Raw genomic sequence first — 22,474 nt, forward strand, 5'->3', positions numbered from 1 at the left:
ATCCTTTCTTTTCCATCAGCAGCGAAGAGCCCTACCGACCTTGTTTTACCTTCCTTTCGTCTAGAAGGTTCAGCGCTCTCCACTGGGATCTCATCGCGTCATTGGTAGTAGTAGCCAATCCATCCTTGCCGAAACCCATACTGTATTAGTAGTAGTAGTATTTGGCGTATTTCGCAATCTGGGTTTTTCCTTCTGCGTACGGCCCTAACAAGCTGCCAAGCGTTTATCATGCATCTGCCTCGTTGGAGCTTGACTTTCCAACGTCGGTTACTCCCAATCCGGAGCGCCCTTTTTCCATTCATGAGAAAATCCAATGGTCAAAATCCATGCAAACACCATCATAGACCAAAATCCGAACCAACCAATCTTGTTCGGAGATACTGCCCGGAGAAATAAAGGGGTCACTTCCGAATCGAGGATAATAAATGGAGGGGAGACCGAATAAAATCATATATCGAAACGACTTCTGGCATCATCAAGTGGGTCGGAACCGCATTCGTGAGCTGACAATTTATCCGGATAAGCCGAACCTTTTGAAGTAAATGCGAAAGAAACACCGATTAGGATCAAGGAAAGTAGCAAACTGATGACTAAATAGAGATAAATAGGGGCAAATTCATAAATAGGAGGAAAATAAAAAAGAAACACATTTGGCTCGAAATAATCCCATATTCGCACGTCCAACCCCAGGTTTACCTTTTCGGTGATCTCGGTTACGGTGAGTTCCCACTTGATCCCAACTCGTGTCAATAGGGGCAGGATAGGCTGAAGGCCTCGGCGTGAATTTGGAAGCGGGGTTTGCCACAGGGGGGCGAGAGCCCAGTCTATAGCTTCCATCAACTCATCGAACGGCGGTCCGAATTGCACCAAAGGCCTCGCTACCGATTGCATATCCGGCAGGGTGGCGTCACGGATAACAAAAAGGGTTTCCGAGAGCTCACTGAGATCGCCTGGCCCCGGGCGGCCGGGGAAGTTTCTTAGCGTGCCCATGTGTTCGGCGAAGTCGTCCTGTAGAATCCTCAATTTTCCCTTGATACTCGTCGCCATTTGCTCTGTAATCATTCTTCCGTTTCCAGGCATGTCTTGTGGTGTTGGTTATTAAAGCTGGGGATATTCATGGCAGTTTAAGGCTATCCCGGAATCGAACCCGTGGAATGGTGCCGAGGGAAAGTCGATGGTGTGCCAACATGATTCAACCGTTCAACTTGCCGGGGAGTGCGAGCCAACGCTCCCCCAACAGATACGATAGTGCGAGCCCAACTTCTTGGTGGGTGCGGCGAGCCTTTGCCGCATCCACTAGAATACGCAATTCCGAAATTCCTTCCCGGAATCGATGCCTTTCCGCGGTGGGTACGCCAAAGAAAGCAAGATTGAATTTCCATTCCTTGGACAATTCTCAGTGGATTTGCACTCCATGGTCCAATTGCGGATTCTATATACGAAATTTCCATTCTCAGTGGATTTGCACGTGGCTCCCTAAAGGAAAGTGCCCACTTCTGCCCGGCCAAAGTAATCTGCCGTCCTGGGAAAGTGCATTTCTTGTTAGCCCGAATCTGCCTAACTTTCCCCGCGCATAGCGCTTTCTCCTCGCGCATAGCGCCCGGCCATTTACCCAACGAATTGACTTTACCGACGTTAGTACAGTTAATGGAGGGACGCTGGCGCCTTCCTTTAGGATTCCCTCCAGCCACAGGTTCCCCTACGACTACCATGTTACGACTTCACCCCAGTCACTGACCCAACCGTGGTATGCGCCAAGAAGACCACCAATACCAAAGTGGGCCACACTCAACTAGGCGTGGAACACTTTAGTAATGGGTGATCCCTGGTCGATGCTTCGGGCGAAACCAATTCCCAGGGTGTGACGGGCGGTGTGTACGGGGCCCGGGTACATATTCACCGCGGCATGCTGATCCGCGATTACTAGCGATTCCAACTTTATGTTCTCGAGTTGCAGAGAACAATCCGAACTGAGGCAATCTTTCTGGATTCGCTCCGCCTTACGGCCTTGCTTCCTATTGTAATTGCCATTGTAGCACGTGTGTAGCCCAGCCCATAAGGGCCATGCGGACTTGACGTCATCCCCACCTTCCTCCATAGTAGAACTACGGGCAGTCTTTTGTGAGTGCAACATCGGCACAGAGGGAGTGTCATCAATCCCGGCCTAAGACTGAACACAGATTCATGGGCCCAGGTACCGGCTCACTTACCATCCATTACCGGGTGGCTCGCTCGTCGGAACCGTTCGCCGGAAGCCCATGTTCTATGTTCCTGCTTTAGGGGGTGAATGATGACATTGATCCTTTGAGAGCAGCATGTCTTAGCAACACAAAACGAGGGTTTCGCTCGTTATAGGAGTTAACCAAAAACGTCTCACGACACGAGCTGACGACAGCCATGCAGCACCTGTATGAATTTTCGTTTCATCCCGTTAAGGACAAGCACACTTGTTCATATGTCAAGTGTTCATACGTCAAGTGTTCATATGTCAAGGGCTGGTAAGGTTTTGCGCGTTGTATCGAATTAAACCACATGCTCCACCGCTTGTGCAGGCCCCCGTCAATTCCTTTGAGTTTCAGTCTTGCGACCGTACTCCCCAGGCGGAGTGTTTAACGCGTTAGCTGAGCCCCCGATCCGCAGACCAAGGACGAACACTCATCGTTTACGGCATGGACTACCAGGGTATCTAATCCTGTTTGCTCCCCAAGCTTTCGCACCCCAGCGTCAGTAGAGACCCAGAAAGCTGCCTTCGCTATTTCGGCGTTCCTTCGTATATCTCCGGATTTTATCCCTACACACGAAATTCCACTCCCCTCTATCTCACTCGAGTGAATTGGTTTTGAAAGCATTCCGCCAGTTGAGCTGGCGCCTTTGACTCTCAACCTGATTCACTGCCTACGTGCCCTTTACGCCCAGTCATTCCGAATAACACTTGCCCCCCCCGTCTTACCGCGGCTGCTGGCACGGAGTTAGCCGGGGCTTCTTCCTCGAGTCTTGTCACAATCGCGCACCCGACGAAAGAGCTTTACAAGCGGCATTGCCCTTCCTCGCTAACGCGACGTTTTTCACTCACTCACGCGATATTGCTGGATCAGGCTTTCGCCCATTGTCCAATATTCCCCACTGCTGCCTCCCCACGGAGTCTGGGCCGTGTCTCAGTCCCAGTGTGGCTGATCGTCCGAAAAGATCAGCTAAGCATCTGCGGCTTGGTCAGCCTTTACCCAACCAACTACCTAATACTACGCAGGCTCATCAAACAGCGCTTTAACGCTTTATCGAAGCTTTTTCGCTTTCGTTTATTCGGGATTTGGCCCAAACTGTTTGGCAGATTCCCACGCGTTACGCACCCGTTCGCCACTTTGTTTTCAACTGTTCCATGAAGGGACGAAAACAACGTTCGACTTGCATGTGTTAAGCATATCGCTAGCGTTCATTCTGAGCCAGGATCAAACTCGGTTTTTTGGTTAAAAACGCGGAAACGAGATATTTTCTGAGTTTCCGGATAGTTTTTGCAGATTCAAGGAAATACTTGAAGACGGAGGGGATACTGGACGGTTCCTCCTCCACGCGGGAAGGGAAGGGAAGGGAAGGGAAGGGAAGGGAAGGGAAGGGAAGGGAAGGGAAGGGCGTGAAGACCTTTCTTCGAGTATTTATTCTTTCATTGATCCAGTTCAACTCTCTCTGAGCCGAACCCTATTCAATGATGATGTGATTTGGGGTTCGGAGGTTCGATAGAAACTGCTCCATGATACAAAGCCATACTTGCTTTGCATCGCCCAAACCACACTCCATGTTATGAACTTCTGTATATGCCCGACGACTCGTCTCAAGGTTTCATTTTGAAGTTCTTGTTCGAATTCCATAAGCCTGAGGCATTGCTTATAGTGAGCTTTCAGGCGCTTAGCAGGCTTCCCTTCACGTTATCCCGGTGGACCGTATTCAGTGAACAAAAGAAAGTATTTCTATGAAATTTTTCGGTTTCTTTTGCCTTTGGCTCCCAACTCCGGATGCAAGACTCGAACTTGCGGCCCATGGATTAACAGTCCACTGCTCTACCGACTGAGCTAATCCAGAACCAATATGGATGTATCCCTTCATGGAGGAGGAGACACGGGGCAGGGCCTCCCGAAGAGGATGCGATCAGTAGTCCATCGGGGAACCGCTCCGCTGATGAACCCTCGTCCTCCTCGAGGGTAGATCTAGGCGATCACTTACGGGCCGTTGTGTTGCCGGCGGGATGCGGGGATTTGAGCGGGATTTTCGGGGAGGCACCACCACTTTCAGCGTATGCTCGAAAACCCACGGTTGGAATTGGAAGTCGTCACAACAAGCCTTGCAGTCATAATGAACGGAAGTCGGATTCGAACTAACTAGAAAGGGTGGTGAGTCGGGCAGCCTGAGGCCTTCCCGCTGTGATTTCGGCAGACCTTTATCTTCCTTCCGGTCGAAATCTCCTGGAATCTCTTCGAGGAACCGAGAACGCAGAACCAGAAAACCCTAATGATTCATGCCAAGCGAGACGATTAATCTTACTTTACGTTGATCTTCGAGAGAATGAAAGAATTCTACCCGTAATGGAAGCGAAAGCAACAATCATTTCTTATTATTATACGATAACGTCGGTGACTGATACGGAATATTCGACGATGAATTTTGGATCGAATCGGAGCTTGCTTGCTTTTCGGGTGGAAAAATGGCATGCATGCATTCTATAAGGTGGGAAAATGGCAGGATTTGGAATTCGGAAAAGAAATGGCTCGGGAAATGGCGGGAAAATCGCTTGCTTTTCGGGTGGCTCTTCCGGATCAATCACGAGTCGAAACATGGTTAGGGCACTGATGTGTCTCGAGCTGATTCCGAATGCCGTCAATAGAAATCTCGTAGCATTCCCCAATTTTCTTGACGATCAACAAATGAAGGGAGAAATCTTTTCCATATTCGTAATAGCCGTCGCAGCTGCCGAAGCTGCTATTGGGTTATCCATTGCTTCGGTTATCCAGCGGAATAGAAGATCGACTCGTATCGATCAATTCGATTGGTTAAAATGGTAATTGATTCAGGTGCCATTTCCGTGGGTGATTCAGTATTGAATGAAATAATACACATGTATTGCATCCAACTGGTAGTACTATTTTTTCCCCCCAATAATTCGATTTCCGTTCCAAAAAATTATGTCATACCTACCTGAATCCCTACCTACCCCGGGGAACCATTGGAATCGTTTCGTACCGTTCTTCCCCGTATTGCAGAATTCATTCATTTTATTAGGGGAATGGGGGGGTTCCACCTTACCATCCCACGGAATGTCTGTGTGGTTACACCTCTCCTTCACGCGTGAACCGGATCAAATGCTCGCTTCCAGCCTTGGCAGCTCGGTTCCGGACGAATGATTCGGACGATGGGCGGGCAGAACAGAGTTTTTTTCTAGGGGCCTAGAACTTATGAACTTATCCAGGTTTCCCAGCCCAGAAGGGACCCCGGATTTTGGCTCTGTGCCTCGTAGCCTCGATTAGCCACGCATCAGCGGATTCAGTGGAAGGAGCTTGCCCATCGTTGAGCACTCTCGTTCTTGTGGAGTGGCTTTCAGTGGGATGAGCAGATGGTTTTGGCTGATCTAGCGGGTTCGCGTCATAACCAATCGGGGAACCCAATCATTTGAAGGCAAGAAGGCCAGCGTACGAGCAGGGAAAGTAGCACTCGTTGGAGGCGTTTGACCTGTAGACCCCGCGTTCTTGTTGTCGGGTTCCCGCGCGCGAAAACGCTAGCCTTCATGAGAGGAGAGAGGGGAAATTGGGTCAATAAAAATGTTATGGCACTTTTAGCAACGGCAAGGGCTAGCAGGAAAACTTGAGGGCAACAACACTTTTTTTTGGGTTGGGAAAGTGGCTCTTCCCCGACAGACTTCGAATCTGTTCCATGGGAATGAACAACAGCTTTCCGCTTCTTTTTCTTCCCCTCGATCCCAATCCTCTTTCGATTATTGCTGGCAGCATTCCGGGGAAGCGATCACGAATAAGATGATGAAGCTAGGCTTTGCAGGCAGGAAGAAACAGGAAGCGGTTCCCCTGCCGATGGAGGATTCATGTTGCCGGAATTGAGTATTAGAAGGATCAGCTAGGCAAAGCGGTTCCCCTGGGTTCCCGATGGAGGAGTAATTAAGCCTCCATCTCGAGTGGCGCCGTTGAAGAACCTAACCTTCTTGAACCCATTTTTCTAAACCTTTGCCAGAAGCGGAACCTAAAGCTTCTCCCGGAACCTAAAGCTTTTCCCGGAACCTAAAGCTTTTCCCGGAACCTAAAGCTTTTCCATCTGCTTTTCCCTTCATGGAAGCGCTCTGCTTTTCCCTTGCTTCTCCCCTGCACTCACCTAAAGCAGGAAACTTCTACCGAACAGGAAACTGAAGCAAAGCATATAGGTGTAACCTATCTCCTGATGAGGAAAGAAACCGGCCAGCAGGAACCTTCTCCCTCGGCACAAGTCCAGAAATGCGGTTAGCCCTTTTCTTTTGCCAGCCTTTAAACTGCCATAAATATCAAGAACGGACGGGGAAGAGCAACGGAATATAAGTACGATTTACGCGCGAATTGATTTTATTTGCTGGGAGAAAGAGGAAAAAATATCATTCCAGAAGGGAAAAGAGAGTCATTTTTCAAAGATTACCGAGTACAAGCGCACATCTGGGCTATCGGAAACCTCCTACTCCATATCATCAAAGATATTCACACGGATTCAGACATGGAAGGGCTATTATTGATTTGGAAAAAACACCTTTATTCTTGAAGATTGCTTGTAACGTGATTGGATCTACTACTTGTAGGGAAGGCCATTCATTGCTGGTGAATACGGATCCCTTGTATAGTAACATAATGAAAAGAATGGCGAAAAGAACCAACTAGAGCTATATCAATTCCAAACGGATTGGTGGTTTTTCAACCAATTGGGAACATATGAAATATGAAGAACGCTTCTAATATTCATCCACGTAGCATTCCAGCCCACGTTTTTCAAAGATGCAAAAATATTTTGAAGGACTGATGACACGCTAAATTCCGGATGGTTTAGTTGTACCGAATGCACGTAAAGATTTCATAGCTATACTTGAAGCTAATCGATCATGAATACCTATTGTACTCCTGGTGGATTCTACTCTCTCGGAGAGATTACATAAATTAATTACTTATCCCATTCCAGTGAATAATGATTTCGTATGGTTTACAAATCCATTTCGTTAATTGATCACGAAAACAGTCATTCATTCGAAAAAAGCTCGGAAACCCGCCAAAAAAGCTCGGGAACCCGCCAGGGAAATGATTCGGGGAAGGGAAAGTTTTGAAGTTAGTTTCAAAGGTAGGAAATCGGATGCACCTTTAAGGGGTCTATCGCTTTATTGCCACCGCACAACACCATTATGTAGTCATTTTTTTCGTCATTCACTTTACAGGTTCTATTCCTCTGGATCTTCCGCCCAGAAGGGCCGAACGGCTAACTTATTGCCCACCTCTTCACCCTGGAGCCCCCACAATCTTTCCCCCCGGCGCGGTGTAACGCATCTGGCAATGCTCAAGCATAGGGAGCTAACCGGCGAAAAGCCGCGGCTTTCGTTTCTTAAGGAAATGGGGCAACAACATGCTCCTGTGATGGAAAAGTTTGCACATGTACCCTTAGAAGATGCCCGGGCTGCCCTAGCCCTCGATTGGGTTGATGCAAATCATATTGCAAGGGAGTGTTCGGGAGGGCGTTTTCCGGCGGGAGGGGACTTCTACGAGTTTGCAGTAAGCCTGGGAGCGCACGTGCGGAATCATATCGCCGAAGCTATAACCGGGGGGTACCCCTTGGGGCCGGAGGAAACGCGGGAGATCCAGCACCTTCTGGAACAAATCGGGGGTATGGCCCCAACGTTTGCCCCCGGCGTACTTTTCCCCCTAATCCGTAGCTTCTCTGAATGCGCAGGGGGTGTGGATACGGCGAATGATGTGCTTTCCGGCCGCCCCGGGGCGGCAAAGCCGGAAGAGCTTGCGCAGGCCCTGCTTGAGGAGGTTGGAAGCTCAAGCCCTTCCTTCCTCCGGTCTTATTACTCAGGACGGATAGCCGAGTATGCGAGCCTGCTAGCATACTACCACGGGCGTTTGTTAACATTGCTCCCCGCGGCCGCGCAGTCACTTTATCCCTTAGCGGGTGCCCCCGCCGCAGGCATAGATGAACCCGGAATCGAGGAAGCCCCGCATACAGAGCAGGCCGTGGATGCAGAGGAAGCCCCAGCTGGGGGGGGAACAGGAGGAGGAAGCGCCTCTTCGGTTAGCGAACCACCGGGTCTACCTCTTCTCCTCGGAGTTGCCGCGGCTGTTCTCCGGCACCATGACTCCCTTCTTCCTGTTGGGATTGCCCTGGGAATTATCTCTCTTTTACTTAGACTGTGGCGGGGCCGCAGGCCGATACAGAAAGGGAAAGATGAAGTGGCGGCAGTGCCAGGAGGGAGGGCGCGGATAGGGGCGAGGGCCCCCTGCCCGAGAGCGGAGCCCAGATGCTCCAACTCTTGGAACCGATTGCCCAAGATATCGATCACACGCAGCGGTTATACGGGGAACTGGCCGGGATTGCGGGCGGCGAAATCGTTCCCGAGTCTGATGCGGAGGGCGCGGATAGGGGCGGGGGGGTCCCCGTTCCGGGCCCGATGGAGATGATCGACTTAGATATATAATATCAACATGACAGGTAACGGGCTGCTTTACCCCTTCCCGAGAGGACCTCCGCAAGCGCCTTTATTCGACATCATTTGTATTTCGAGGTTTGGAAGCAGAGAACAAATAGGTTAGGGTTTTACCTTGCTCGCTTGAATAGGGTTTTCCCTCGAGGTGGGGGCTTAATGAATCCCCCCCTCCCTTCTAGCGTAAACCCGTAAAGGAAATTTCAATCAGTTCCGCTGCGATGGACGGGACCGACCCATCACTAAAGATTAGGGCTATACGGATTCGAACCGTAAACATTCTCGGCTATGCAGATCGGAATATAGAAATTCAACAAATTTATTCATTCCTTTTCCACATATGGGGGAGAATAATACTTCTTCTACTGGAGGTGGCGAGGATTCTTCCAATCCGACGGACTTTTCTTATCCTCCAAACGATATGGATGAATCGACGCGAGAGTTTGTGCTTAAACATACATTCATTGATCAACTAGAATTGCCTGTTAAGACTTATAACTGTCTTAAACGAGTTGGTATACGTACGATCTGGGACCCACTGAATTACAGTCAGGAAGATTTAGAGAAAATCAAGAACTTTGGAAGAAAATCTGTAGATTAAGTATTGAAAACTTTATGGGAACGTTTCGATATAGAATTACCCAAGAACAAATCGTATGTTGATTGGAAAAAAGATGGGTAAATACTCAAATATATTTTACCTAGTTCCCAACCCATTCCTCATTCTACCCCTTAGGGGGTAAACCGAAACCAGTGGAGGATCGGTATCGGTAAGAATCGGGGTAGACGAGTTAACTTTGTTTGTTTATCACGCCACGGGAGGAGGAGACAGTTAGTTATCTGACTGGATCTGGGGGGGTCTTGGATCGAAACGATCCCACCCCAGATCGACTATTTACCACATGGAGGATCGGCTTTTTTTGGTGCCAGATCGATCCTAAAATAGTCCCGAAGTTGAAGATCCATCGATGGGTAAAGCTGCTCCGATGCCTAACCGAATAGCTACTGCAGTACCAATCGGAGAAACCGTTGTAGCTACTGAACGTCGAAATGGATTCTGAAATTTATTCACATTCTCGAGAAAAGGCACGGTCAACGAACCTGCCGGTACCGACGCCATCAAAGGGACACCCAATGATTTATTAGGAACTGTACGGAGTATTTGAAACACGGGAAAGAAATACCACTCGGGTAGTATCTCTAGGGGAGTTGCAAAGGGATTCGCTGGTTCACCGATCATCGATGGTTCTAGAACTGCCAAACCTACGGTACATGCAATGGTTCCTAAGATTACTACGGGAAATATATATAAGAGATCGTTGGGCCAAGCAGGTTCTCCGTAGTAGTTGTGTCCCATACCCTTGGCTAGTTTTGCTCTTAAAACAGGATCACTCGGGTCAGGTTTTTTTGTTATTGGGATAGACTTCTCACTCCCCCGGTAGAATCGGACGTGGAGATTTCTTATCAGCCGGCTCAAGCGAATCCTCGAATATTTCCGTTTACAAATTCCATTGGGGAACCGGAGGAGTCGTAACTTCATAATAATCTCTGATACTTCCCGAAGCGAGAACCCTTGAAAAACGGAGAGTTATTCTACGGAATAGCTTATTATCCGAGTGAGCTTAAGAAATTTCTCCTCAAGAAGCTTCTTGGATGATCTCGTATCCCACACACGCGTCGTATCTACCCACAGATACGAGACTCTTGAGAAACAGTACCTGTGCGGGATCTTAACTTGTTACAACTTCGGCTTCCTCTTCCCCCGGATCGTTCTCTTACTCCGACGGTTGTTTCTCCGCATCGTACCAAATGCAGAGGAAGTGGATGCATTTTGAAAACCATATGTTTGAAGGGGTGAAACTGCCTGTGACTCGGGTATGCATGGGATTAGACGGAGCCTTAAGGATGAGTTCGACCATAGGAAGCATTCCCCAAAACACCTCATAGGAAGTGTTTTCATATCCAAGTTTTAAACCCCAATTATGAGGTTGGGGAGAGTTGGAGCGGAGACACATACCTTAGTGTGGCAGCATTCGGTAGAAGATCTGCATAGCCTATGTTTCGATACAAGTCACACACTCCCATAATCCGATCTTCCGCCTCCAGACACTTCAATTCATTTCCCTCGACAATTCGAGATAGGAATTCGGTCCACTAAGGAGTCTTCTATTTCTCTTGGTGAGAAAGACTAGTGGCAAGGAAAAAATAACCCCTCATCTTGTAGATTGGGGTCCTCCCGCGGATAGATCAATCAATACCACCCATCCGCTGGATTATAGATTTTCATTACAAGGGACCCGAAATGCCTTGTTTACGGATCATCGGGAAGTGCATTAGCATAGAAACAGCTGTGAGAGGCGGTGAGACGAAAGTGTGTGAACTATAGAAACGAGTCAATGTAGATTGACCTACACTAACACTTCCTCGTAGTAGCTCCACCAACGGAGATCCTATTAGAGGAATGGCTTCCGGTACGCCGGTTACAATCTTAACTGCCCAGTAACCGATTTGGTCCCGAGGCAAGGAATATCCGGTTACACCAGAAGATACAGTTGGTACGGCTAGAATTACACCAGTAACCCAAGTTAATTCACGAGGTTTTTTGAACCCTCCTGTGAGATAGACACGAAATACGTGTGGAATCATCATTGAAACCGTCGTACTTGCTGACCATCAATGAACAGATCGAATTAGCCATCCAGAATTCACTTCGGTCATTATATATTGAACTGAGGAAAAAGCTTCTGTAACGGTCGGGCGATAGTGAGAGGTCGTGGCGGAACCAGTAGCTACCTGAACCAAAAAACGAGTCGATGTGATTCCGATGAAAAATGTTCACATGAGGAGGAACATATTTACTGGTAATGTCATCAGCAATCGCCTAAATCTCAAGACACTCTTCGAACCAATCGTATACTTTATCAAGATAGGCGGGCTTCTACGACCCCCCCCCATACAAACTGTACGTGGGTATTCAACCTCATACGGCTTAAACGAAAACGTCTGAGTAACCCTCCGTTCTACTACTAATCACTTCGTGTGGCGAAATATATTGATCGGACACATTCCGATCCGTGGGAAGGGAAGGGAAGGGAAGGGAAGGGCTTTCCCGGATTTCAGAATCAGCATCAATGATGAAAATATTATCGTATAATAATAATCAATGCATTGCATTGATTTTCGCCTGGACGATGGGGCGATCGATCCGAAGAGCCAAAGCTTTCACGCCAGTGAAGCGGTAGGATTCGTGGCAGCAGAATGCCTGGCCTCCCTGGCTCTCGTGGATGGCTGCGGGGACCGGCAGCCATCCAAGGCTACAGGGTACGGAGTCGAGGGTTCTGGCCGTGACGCGGCGACTTCGCTTAAGGATGGGAAACCATCCGACCAACAAGAACCTTGTCTTCACTTTTGCCCTGGATAAGTACCCTGCTTCCCTTTTTCCCCGGGTTCTACTGTAACCCAAAGACGGGTAGATCCCGAAGGGAAGCCCCGGTTCCACTGGAATTTCCAGGAATATGCTGGTTTAATTCAGTTGATTTTTACTTTGGAATCCGGAATCAAATTGAATAAAGCCCGTAAAAATTCTTCAATCTGCGGAAAGTATCCTAGGAGGTGCATTGAGCGTTTCGCTTACTCAACGCTCAATGCACCGGAGGTAACATCAATATTTCCCGCTCAACCTCCAGCCGTGTAGTTTCAGCAGAACCCGAAGGGGTACCTCAGCAGAACCCGAAGGGGTACCTCAGCGTCCGTGTGCCAATAAAAAAAGCACAAAACAATAAAGCCCGAAGGCGGGGAGTTTCTCCCTTCCCTTTGGCGGTTCCACATTTCTGCTAGTTGAGGGGATCAAGATTCTTCCATACTTAAGCGGACTCGAACCGCTGGCATCCGCCACAGGGTAAGCTACCGTCTCTCAGGCCTACCTGAATGATTCTACCACGGAGGCCGGCGATAGACAATGACTCCCCTCCGAACACGGCCTACAACTCTCATTGTACCGTGCTCTCCGAAAAACCTTTCGATAGGACAGTTCGATAGGATGGGGTAAGTCCTATCCGCCCCGTCCTTCCTTCCGTCCTACAGTTCGTTCCCGTCCTGCAGTTCGGTAGGAAAGCAGTAAAAAAGCAAACGAAGATTATCGATCCATGCTTACGTAAAGAAGCAAACGAAGATTATCGCCTTTCGGCACGGGTTTCGCGCGTTCGCCTTGGCTTTGGCAAAAGGCCATGGTTCGCCGGTACGGCCCTGTGTAGCCATTTTTCCCCGGGAACGAGCCGACCAACTCGATTGGCATGGGAGGGCTTCTCCGGTTTTGCAGACCTTCCGAGCTAGAAATGTTTACAGCGGGGAAAGGATTGATGCAACCATCGTAGTAAAGCATCTCGGAATCATTACGAAAGGGAATCAATGCAAAGTGCATCGCTTGCTTTTAGGAATAGTTATAGCACGCGCAGAGCCTATCGTCAATCCAGGGATGGAACAAACAGGTAAAGAAGCGGGCACAGAATGAATGCGCGACTGCTTCCGGGAATGATGTCGAGTGAACGACTGATGAAGCCCAAGGTAGAGGCCTCGTAAGACCGGTTTTCGGAAGCGTCGAAGGCCCCGGTGCGTCGAGTGGGATCCGGGTGGATCACACGAGTAAGCGAAAGGGGCACCGAATGTAATATATCCTTTTACACATTATTCTGTCAAATTGATTCGCCGGCCAATGTAGAAGGCATAATCGGCTATCGACTCCAACAAGAATCAGTTTTTATCCGGAAAAGTACTTGGACTCGGCACTGGAACTGTCCTATCGCTACGCAAATCAGATCCCCCCGGTAATTCTGATTTGCGTAGCTTGTGAAACCTTGCAATCCCGCTACTTCATCCTTGCAGGGACGGGAAACGCTCCGGCTGGGGGAACAGATGATACTCTATGCTTTTGGCGGAACTGTCCTATCGCTACGCAAATCAAATCATTCTTCCCCCGATTTGATTTGCGTAGCTTGCCTGCCTCGCTTCGCTCGGTTGTCGTGGACCGCCTACTGCCGGGACTTGCTACGCTACCGAGAAAGAAAATGAAGACTCTCTCTCCTCCCTGACGAACCGGGTAGAATTTACTTCATTCCTTGAACCCCGACGTCTAAACACGTCCAATTCGCGTTAAACGCCAGTCCCACGCAGCCTAAGGGCAGCTGCGCAGTCTCCTTTCGTGCGAGACTCTTTGTCTCGTATCACCATCCCCGCCCACCGGCAGGGACGATTTGTCTCCCTGTTTTACCAGACACCTATTTACCCGCACATAGCAAAACCGCGTACTGCGCTTACCCATGCTACATGCGTGCGTGAGTGCTAGTTACTCTGCTCTAGGACAGCCCATTGCTGAACCTCCAGGGTCGAAGCGGTCAAAGTCAACCCCTCCTACCCCCGGTGCCGGGACCATGCCCACGGCTGCGCTTCGCAGAGTCCCATCTCATAGGATCGTTACCACAACACTAGTGGTTAGAGATCCAGGCGGAACACTTTATCCTACGCTACGGGGGAGTTGGCAATTTCCAGGGCCTCCGGCCGTATTGGACTGGCACTACTGAAAGGCCATTAAGTCAACCTTTTCGGCTTGCCGGTAGCCTTTTACCCCGCCCAGTAGATTCGCCTAACGCTTATTGGTTCGCTAGCCTAGTAGTTAGCTTATTAGTTCGCTAACATGTACGCTGTCCCGGCGCTTAGTATGCAAGTTATCGTATAATAATGAGAGCTTATTAGGCTATAAAGCTATCAATAACGCTAACACAGTTTTGTTTCGGAATCGAGATTTTAGCACTCCCAAATCAATCATCCCTGTCTTTCCACTGATCAAAATCGGTCTTTTGATAAATCGGGCATCATGTAGAAAGAAAAGTCATACTTGCCGTGCGCTCGCATCGCTTCACTTTGCTCGCCCTTGCCTTCGGCTGCTTCACAGTCAAAATTCTATCCATGGGACAGAGGAAGCCGAAAGGTCCCGTACCCCACCCCACCTCATTAGAATTCGCCGGGGGTACCTCACTGCGTTTAGGGAAAGCGCTGAGTGGCGCTTTATCCCGGCGGGGCCTTCCTGCGCTTCCCCTTTTCCGGAGGGGTAAAACGCGGGGCGTTTTCATTGATTTGTCGAAAACGCCTTCTCCAAAAAAAAGTTGAGCGACTAGAGCTATTAGGCAGATCCTTGTGGTATTCGCACCTCTCGACCGACAGAGCTCCGTTGGTTGGCACTTAGCTCGCTCCAGTTCGATCGACGCTTAGCTGGCATTTCTGCCAATGACAATCCGGTTCGCCAGTATAGCCAGAGAGATCAACTCAACCACGCTACGCCACGCCACCTGCTCGACTTGTTGGTAGGTCAAAAGGGCTAAAGGTTCAATTGATAGATGAAGTGGAATCGTATAAATGGTAACAAAGACGGAAGGAATCGTCAAATTCGTTTTACGATTCGTGCTATCGATAGCCGCCCGGAGCAACGGGTTTGACCGGCTGGAAGTGAAAACTCTATAGGACGCCGCAGACGACACCTCGGCACACAAGCTAATATCCATCATAACGATGGGCATTACAATGAAAGCCACCAGAGAAAGGGAGATGAAAGCGAGGCGCCGAAAGGAAAGAACGATAAGGAAAGAAATTCCCTACTTGCTTCGATTTTTGCACTCGTTTCCGGCCAGATCGTGAGGGGTCTCTGCCTAATTCATCCCTTGGATGTGAAGGTACGCATTTCACTAATCTTTATTGGATTAACCATAGGCTTCTCCATAGTCATAGGTAGGACTCATGTGGGAAAACAACTGCAGAATAAAATTACAAAGATTTTCTTTTTTAGGTGGAGAAGGAGCTAAAAATGGTTATTTTGGACTTTTCTGGGGTGTAGAAAGCAGCACTACATCTGTCGCTGGACGTTGTTTTGTAAACATAATGGGTGAAAGCAGCTGGAATTGCTGTGGTGTCATGGCAGTGCGGTGTTCTGGTAAGAAGGTCACTACGAAAGATAGCCTTGAGGGATATTCGTCATAAAATGTTAGGTATAAAAGTTCAGGCACTTCCCAGTGTCCTGGATTCCGTTTTGGCAACGGAGACAAGTTTGGGGGAAGTAAGAGGAATATTAGGGTGACTCTAGAACTTTGTCGTGAATTTTGTTCCCCGTCTTTCCCTTTCTTTTTTCCCTTCTTTTTGCCCTTTCCTCGTTGGGAACAACAGCAGAATTCGGGAACAACGCCCCACCATTGAGCTAGCGGAGGGCGCGGAGCGTCGGCATGGTCGCCTCAATCCTGCCCGCTTGCCCGAAACCTCGGGCTAGGTCGCGAGTCAGGCCAACCTGGAGTAAGCTTCGTATAGCGGAGCCGACCGAGGTTTCTAGGGAATTTTTTTCGTGGATAGTGGCAAGGAAGCATAAAGATCTTATCTTTGCTCCGCACTCCGCAAAAACAAGCTCGCTTGGTGAAAATGGTAAACACGGCAGACTTAAAATCTGTTCCGAACAACGAACGGATTATCGGCTCGAATCCGATAGCGAGTATCCATTAATAGTGTCTTCCGATTCGTAGATAGGGGCGAGTATAACTTAATGGGTCAGAGTGTCAGATTGTGAATTTGAAAACACGGGTTCGAATCCCTTTTCTCCTTGATGATAGTCCTAGGACTACTCCCGGGGCCCGTGGCAAGGTTAAGGGGATTAACTGCCGTAATCTCCGTTCCGGACAGGATCCTCGTGAGAGGGTCCACCAAAGGCTTACCCTTCCGCCAGGAAAAGAAACCCGTTCACTTTGAACTATGAAAAACCTCAGAAACACGGCACAAACCCTTTGTATTCCCTGTATTACTATACGGAATTGTTCTCACTATTTGGCTTCGTCGATATCGATAGTGCTGTCTGATCATTCAGGCCGTACTCGCACTTCAGCCTCCATTCGTACAATAAATCTAGGTTTATATGCTGGCCGGGTTCGTTCCCTTACCGGCCGTATCTCTGGAGCGTGCGGTAGCCGCTTCTTCGCAAGAAGAGAAAGAATAGGGATAACCTTTTATGTTGGTCTACTGGGGTTACAAAGTCCTTTATTTCAGCGCTCGTTCTCAAAGCCCACACTAATGAATTCTTCTCAATTGGATTCACCCTGGAGCCCCCGCAATCTTTCCCCCCTTAGCGGCGTAACGCATCTAGCAATGCTCAAGCATAGAGAGCTAACCGGCCAAAAGCCTAGCTTTCCTTTATTAGGGAAATGGTGAACGAGCAGGCCCCTGTGATTGAACGGTTTGGAAATGTCCCGGACGCTCGTTACAATCTCTGGAATGATTGGAATAACTTCAATGAAGTGGTTAAGCAGTGTGCAGAAGGGGCTCTGCCGGGGGGAGAGGCGTTCTGCGAAGTAATAAATGCCCTTAAGAAAGGAGAAAATTGGGCGAATCTTCTCCTCGGCGCAATAACTGTGAATTCGGCAGGGCATTCCGAAATAATTCATTGGGTGAACCAAATTCGGGCACAAAGAATGGACTTTTACCGCCATGTGCTGTACCCTGCGGTCACTCATCTAATTGGACTCGCGTGTCTCGACGAGCACGTCAACAATGCGCGACCGCTACGCTTGCGGGGAGCAACCCTGGAAGCGTTCGTGCAAAATAGAATTGAGGGGACAAAAGTAACCACCCCAACCTCCGTTAGTTGTTACCACGCGGGAAGAATAGCCGAGTATTTGGCCAATTTGGCGTACTCGCACGGACGGTTATTATCATTACTTCCGTCAGGGGCACATTTCTCATATCCACTCGTTACCGAAACCGCCATTGACACGGCTCTCGCGGTAATCGCCCAAGAGGAGGCCCAAGAGAAGGCGGATCTCAAGGGACTGAGGGATTTTGCAGCTAGTTGTAGGAGCGCCGGGGCACCATACGTGTTGGAGGTGCTCGCCGGGCAGCAAGAGCCCCACCAGGCTAGCGCAACCTCCGAGGACGCGGCGCCTTCCGCGCAACCGGCTGAGTCCTCCGGGACCCGCGGCGAGGGTGCCTCTTCGGTTAGCGAACAACTCGTAGCGAGGTTACCTCTTCTCCTCGGAGTTGCCACAGCTGTTCTCCGGCACCATGACTCCCTTCTTCCTATTGGGATTGCTCTGGGAATTATCTCTCTTTTTATCAAAATCTGGGTGCGCCGCAGGCCGATACAGAAAGGGAAGGGCGGTAAGGGAGGTGTGAGGAGGGAGGAAAGCCCTGGAAAGAAGTCAGAGGGCCCATACTACCTGCCTAACTCGGTCCGTTAATGCGCATAAGACCATGGGAGTGTATCGGATCGAAAGATGCTAGCAGAGAAAATTTTCCCTATATTTGATCAATACCCATGCCTAACCAGTAAGCATTTCTACTACGAAAGAGTTCGTCAAGCCCATCAGATATTGGAGGATCCAAAGCTCCCAACGGAGCACAAGTACTACATCCGTGGGAATTCGAGGAGTGCTACTCTTCCAGAGACTTATGTCAATCCTGTTTGGACAACAAGTATGGCTGTTGACTTCGATTGGCCTACTGGCTTTATAGAGGCAGAGAGATCTTATATGAGAGGGACGGAAAACAACAACGGATCTCTATCGCGGTTGGCTTGACTCAAAAAGAATTGGATGGGCCTTTATTAGAGGCTATAGGACGGAGGCTACATATTCCTACTCAGCTCATTGAAAGGCCGCGCCTCTATCGATTAAGGACTGTCCACAGTAGGGCAGTGCTTGGCATAAGTTGGCTCTTCGCCGATTCAAAGGTATGAAATCACTGGAGCTGAAGCTCCGGTCGAGGGCCATCTACTATAGGAATAATCGGGAAAAGCTTGAGCAGACCCGAAGGATTCTCCAAAGGAAAGGCTTCATGACAAGATGATAGATAAAGGTACAGTCCGATCCATACAGAGATACATGGCGTATAACGTTAAGCAAGCACAACGCTGCTGAGGTTATTTAACATATATGCCATCCCTCTCTAAGTGGTATAACCAGTCATTCTGGAGGAGCTGTTGATTCAGCCATTTCTAGTCCTCATTCATCAGGTGTTTCCCTTATTTCAGGTTCTATTAATTCTATAACCACTACCTCCAACACGCGCGGACCCGGAATGACCATGCATAGATTACCCCCATTCGTTCGGTTTGTTTCAGTTACAGCATGAAAGATTTTCTTTTTTTTGCAGATTTGGCGTTTTTCAAACATTTCCGCCGGGGGTACTTGTTGGTTCCCTAACGGGAACCCTAGCAACTCAGCGCTTTATCTCCGGAGAAGCGCTTTTTGTGGGAGAAAAACGCCACTCTCTACCTACACAATCCCCAGCCGCTTCGCATCTGGGTACAATTGAATCCGCTACCTGCACAATCGAATCCGCCTAGCAATCAAATTCGCTACCGGGAATTTTATACTTCCTGAACTAGAATTTGCGTTATATTTGTCAGTGACAGCATCCTGCCCTTCAATCCCATACAAGCCAATTTCTAATAAACTTCCCGGGGGCTTCCCCCCTCGTGAGAGGTGGGAAGCTTGCTGGGGGATGAGCCCCCCAGTTAGAGGCACCTGAGCTCATATGCACTAGTGTTTTCGCCCAACGTCGCACCGCTGCCCCGGGGTAGTATTCTCTAGATAACGACAATCAGGCCCGGAGGTTACCGGTTCCCTGATACCTACTCAAGGCGCCCACCCCTCTCCCTCTCACCCACGGGGAGTGGAGAGATTAGGCGAGTGGAGATTAACCCAAGATTCTCTTACAAAACTATTTCTAAATGAACATGAAATATGCTTGTATATTTAGTCTAGTTGAGCGTCTTAGGCGCGTCTCCTGGCGGTGGATTTTGGAAAATCCACGGCGGTTGTCCTCATGGTTGAATTTCCCTTTGGCAACCGTCCTTGGTCGGCATACAAAGGAATTAGGTATTACGGCGTTTGTTATTGCTCGGAAAATTGTGAAGATGTATCGTGAATCCCCTGTGTCCTGCTGTCTTTATTTGAAGCAGTGCCATCTCGCCTTGATTAAGGCTTTGGGCTCAACATTACGGTTCACGTATACACCTTCCTCCAGGTTAACCCAATGGGACTTTCCAATCCGTTTTTGTCCCCTGAGACAAGAGCTGGGGAAGCTCCTCCACAACTGGCGCTCGGTGGGAAGCTATCCCCCATCAATTTGAATTCACGCGATGAAAATAAAAAGAAAAAATTTGTCGGATATCGAGGTACTATTCATGTAGTACCCGAACAAGGTGCATCCTTCTTAATCCTATCACCATCCAATCTTTTTCGTAACCCCCTGCCCCCCGACCCAGACGGAGGGGTATATGGAAGGGGGGGTGCATATTCCGATAATTCTGGATCGGGGGGTATGACTGTCTTTCGTAACAACATAGATTCAAAAGATCCCCACTCGGATTCTGATGCTGGATCTATTTGGAGAGGTACCGCAGGACCAAAAGGAGTATTGACAGATTTTGGAGAATTTTATCCTACTACTGGTGGAAGGGGAAACAAAAAGTTGGGCCTTTTAGGTGATTCACAAAATAGCCCCTACTCTTTGTTGTTTTCCTACTCCGTATCAAGCAACAAAGTCTCTTTTGCCGAGGATCCCTTTGTCGATGAGTCAACAGATGCATCGGGACGTAGGTATTGGTATTCAATAGATGAAAATGAATCGATATTTGAATACTCCCCAGATTTATTGGTGGGAGGATCCTTCCCCAGATTGATCTTCCCCCCATCATATTTCCCCGGAGCAAGAATTCTGCCTATTAATCTCGGACTTCTGGTCAGTGAAAACGCATGCATTTACGGGGGTGATATCTGCCTCCAATCCGGCCAAATCATAGCTATTCACCGAGAATACTCACCAATCAGAACAGCCAAGCCTCTCCTAGCAACTGAGGGGGCGACTATTCATAAGAATTACGGAGATATCATTGGGAAGGGGGATACATTAATAACATTACTACACGATAGATCGAGGTCTGGGGATATTATTCAGGGTTTTCCAAAGGTTGAGCAGTTGTTGGAATCTCGTTCCACCGCTTTTACCTTAGCAAGAATCGAAGATATTTCTGATAGATGGAGGAGAACTATTACAAGATTAGTTGGTAATCCTTGGAGTCATTTCACGAGTGCCGGAATAGGTATGGAAGATTGTCAACTGGTTCCGATTGATCAAATTCAAAAGGTTCATGGATCCCAGGGGGTGTAAATATCCGATAGGCATATAGAAATCATCATTTGACAACTGACATCGAAAGTAGTAACGTTGGAAGATGGAATAACTAATGTTTTCTTACCCGGAGAGCTTATTGAATCATCATAAGCGTAACGAATGAATCGCGTCTTAAAAGAATCGAATTTCTACGAACCTGTTGTATTGGGAATGACAAAAGCATCTCTTAACACTACTAGTTTTATATCAGAGGCGAGTTTTCAAGAAACTACTCGGGTACTGGCTAGAGCCGCTATTCGGGGTCGAATCGATTGGTTGAAGGGACTGAAAGAAAATGTCATCCTTGGTGATCTCGTTCCCATTGGGACCGGCAGTCAGGAGGTTATTCGTCAACTAGATGTAGAGAGAAATACGGAATTTTATTTAGCTATTAGTGATTTTAACATTTTCAGTCGAGAGGCAAGGGATATTCCCCCTCATACTTATTACGGGAGGGAGCCGAGTTCCCACCATAGATTAATGATTCACGAAGGATTGAGACAACCCCTCCCCGGAGTCAATATTGGTGAATGAGATTCAGAATCATTTTGCGACGTAGCATCTCGGGTATGTCTCACTCAATAATCCCGACCAGTGAATCGTAATAATTACGTAACTTCCATAAAAATCAAATCAATCTGCGGCTTTTCGTAGTTTTTTTTTTGGGGGGGGGTAAAATGCAACAGAAAAATTGGAATATCGATCCAGAAGGGATGATGGAGGCGGGGGTCCATTTCGGTCATCAAACCCAAAAGTGGAATCCCAAGATGTCACCTTATATATTTACGGAACGGAAAGGTGTTCACATTCCCGATCTAACTCAGACTGCTCGTCTCCTATCCGAAGCCTGTGATTCGGTATCCAATGCAGCGACGGAGGGAAAAGAATTCTCAATAGTAGGTACAAAATACCAAGTAGCTGATCTAATTGCATCGGCTGCGACGAAATCTCGATGTCACTACGTGAATGAAAAGTGGCTCGGTGGCATGTTAACGAATTGGTCCACTACAGAAACACGTCTCCAGAGATTTCAATATTTGCAGAATGAAGAAGATACGGGGGGGTTCGATCGACTCCCGAAAAAAGAGGCATCGATTCCGAAAAAACAATTACTTCGATTGAAGAAGTATCTAGGTGGAATTCAATATATGTCAAATTTACCCGATATTGCGATAATTACTGATCAACACGAATAATCCACTGCTATTAGAGAACGTATCACTTCAGGTATTCCTACAATCTGTGTCGTCGATACAGATTGCGATCCAGATCTCACAGATATTCCGATTCCAAGTAATGATGATGCGCGGTCCTCCATTCGACGGGTACTGGATAAATCAACACTGGCTATTTCTGAGGGTCGTTCGAACTCAAAGATATTGAACTTAATAGATAGTGAAATCAGTAACTATCCCAACTATTCGTGGTAGAATGAAACAGAGACTTACCCCAGAGACAGCAATATGCTGTGATTCTATTATGGGGACAACCCTGGGATTATGTAGTGATTAGGAATCCACTTGATTGTTCTGTGCAAATCATTCTTCCCCACGTTGATTCCTGATAAGGAGG

General features: G+C 48.3%; 1 protein-coding gene and 1 pseudogene across 1 annotated transcript; one reads left to right on the plus strand and one right to left on the minus strand.

The window, feature by feature from the left end:
- Nucleotides 1–1,676: 1,676 nt before the first annotated feature.
- Nucleotides 1,677–3,457, minus strand: LOC147878117 (18S ribosomal RNA; annotated as a pseudogene).
- On the plus strand, nt 1,815–7,232 carry RPS2 (ribosomal protein S2). Its single transcript, XM_087372410.1, is given in 5 exon segments — nt 1,815–1,859; nt 1,958–2,039; nt 6,568–6,878; nt 6,961–6,982; nt 7,084–7,232. Coding segments are annotated over 5 exon segments (609 nt in total).
- The last annotated feature ends 15,242 nt before the right edge of the window (nt 7,233–22,474 follow it).

The sequence above is a fragment of the Dipteris shenzhenensis genome, unplaced genomic scaffold, assembly GCF_047967505.1.
Source record: "Dipteris shenzhenensis isolate YYH24624 ecotype China unplaced genomic scaffold, Dip_SZ_1.0 scaf0543, whole genome shotgun sequence".
In the NCBI taxonomy this organism is placed as follows: Eukaryota; Viridiplantae; Streptophyta; class Polypodiopsida; order Gleicheniales; family Dipteridaceae; genus Dipteris; species Dipteris shenzhenensis.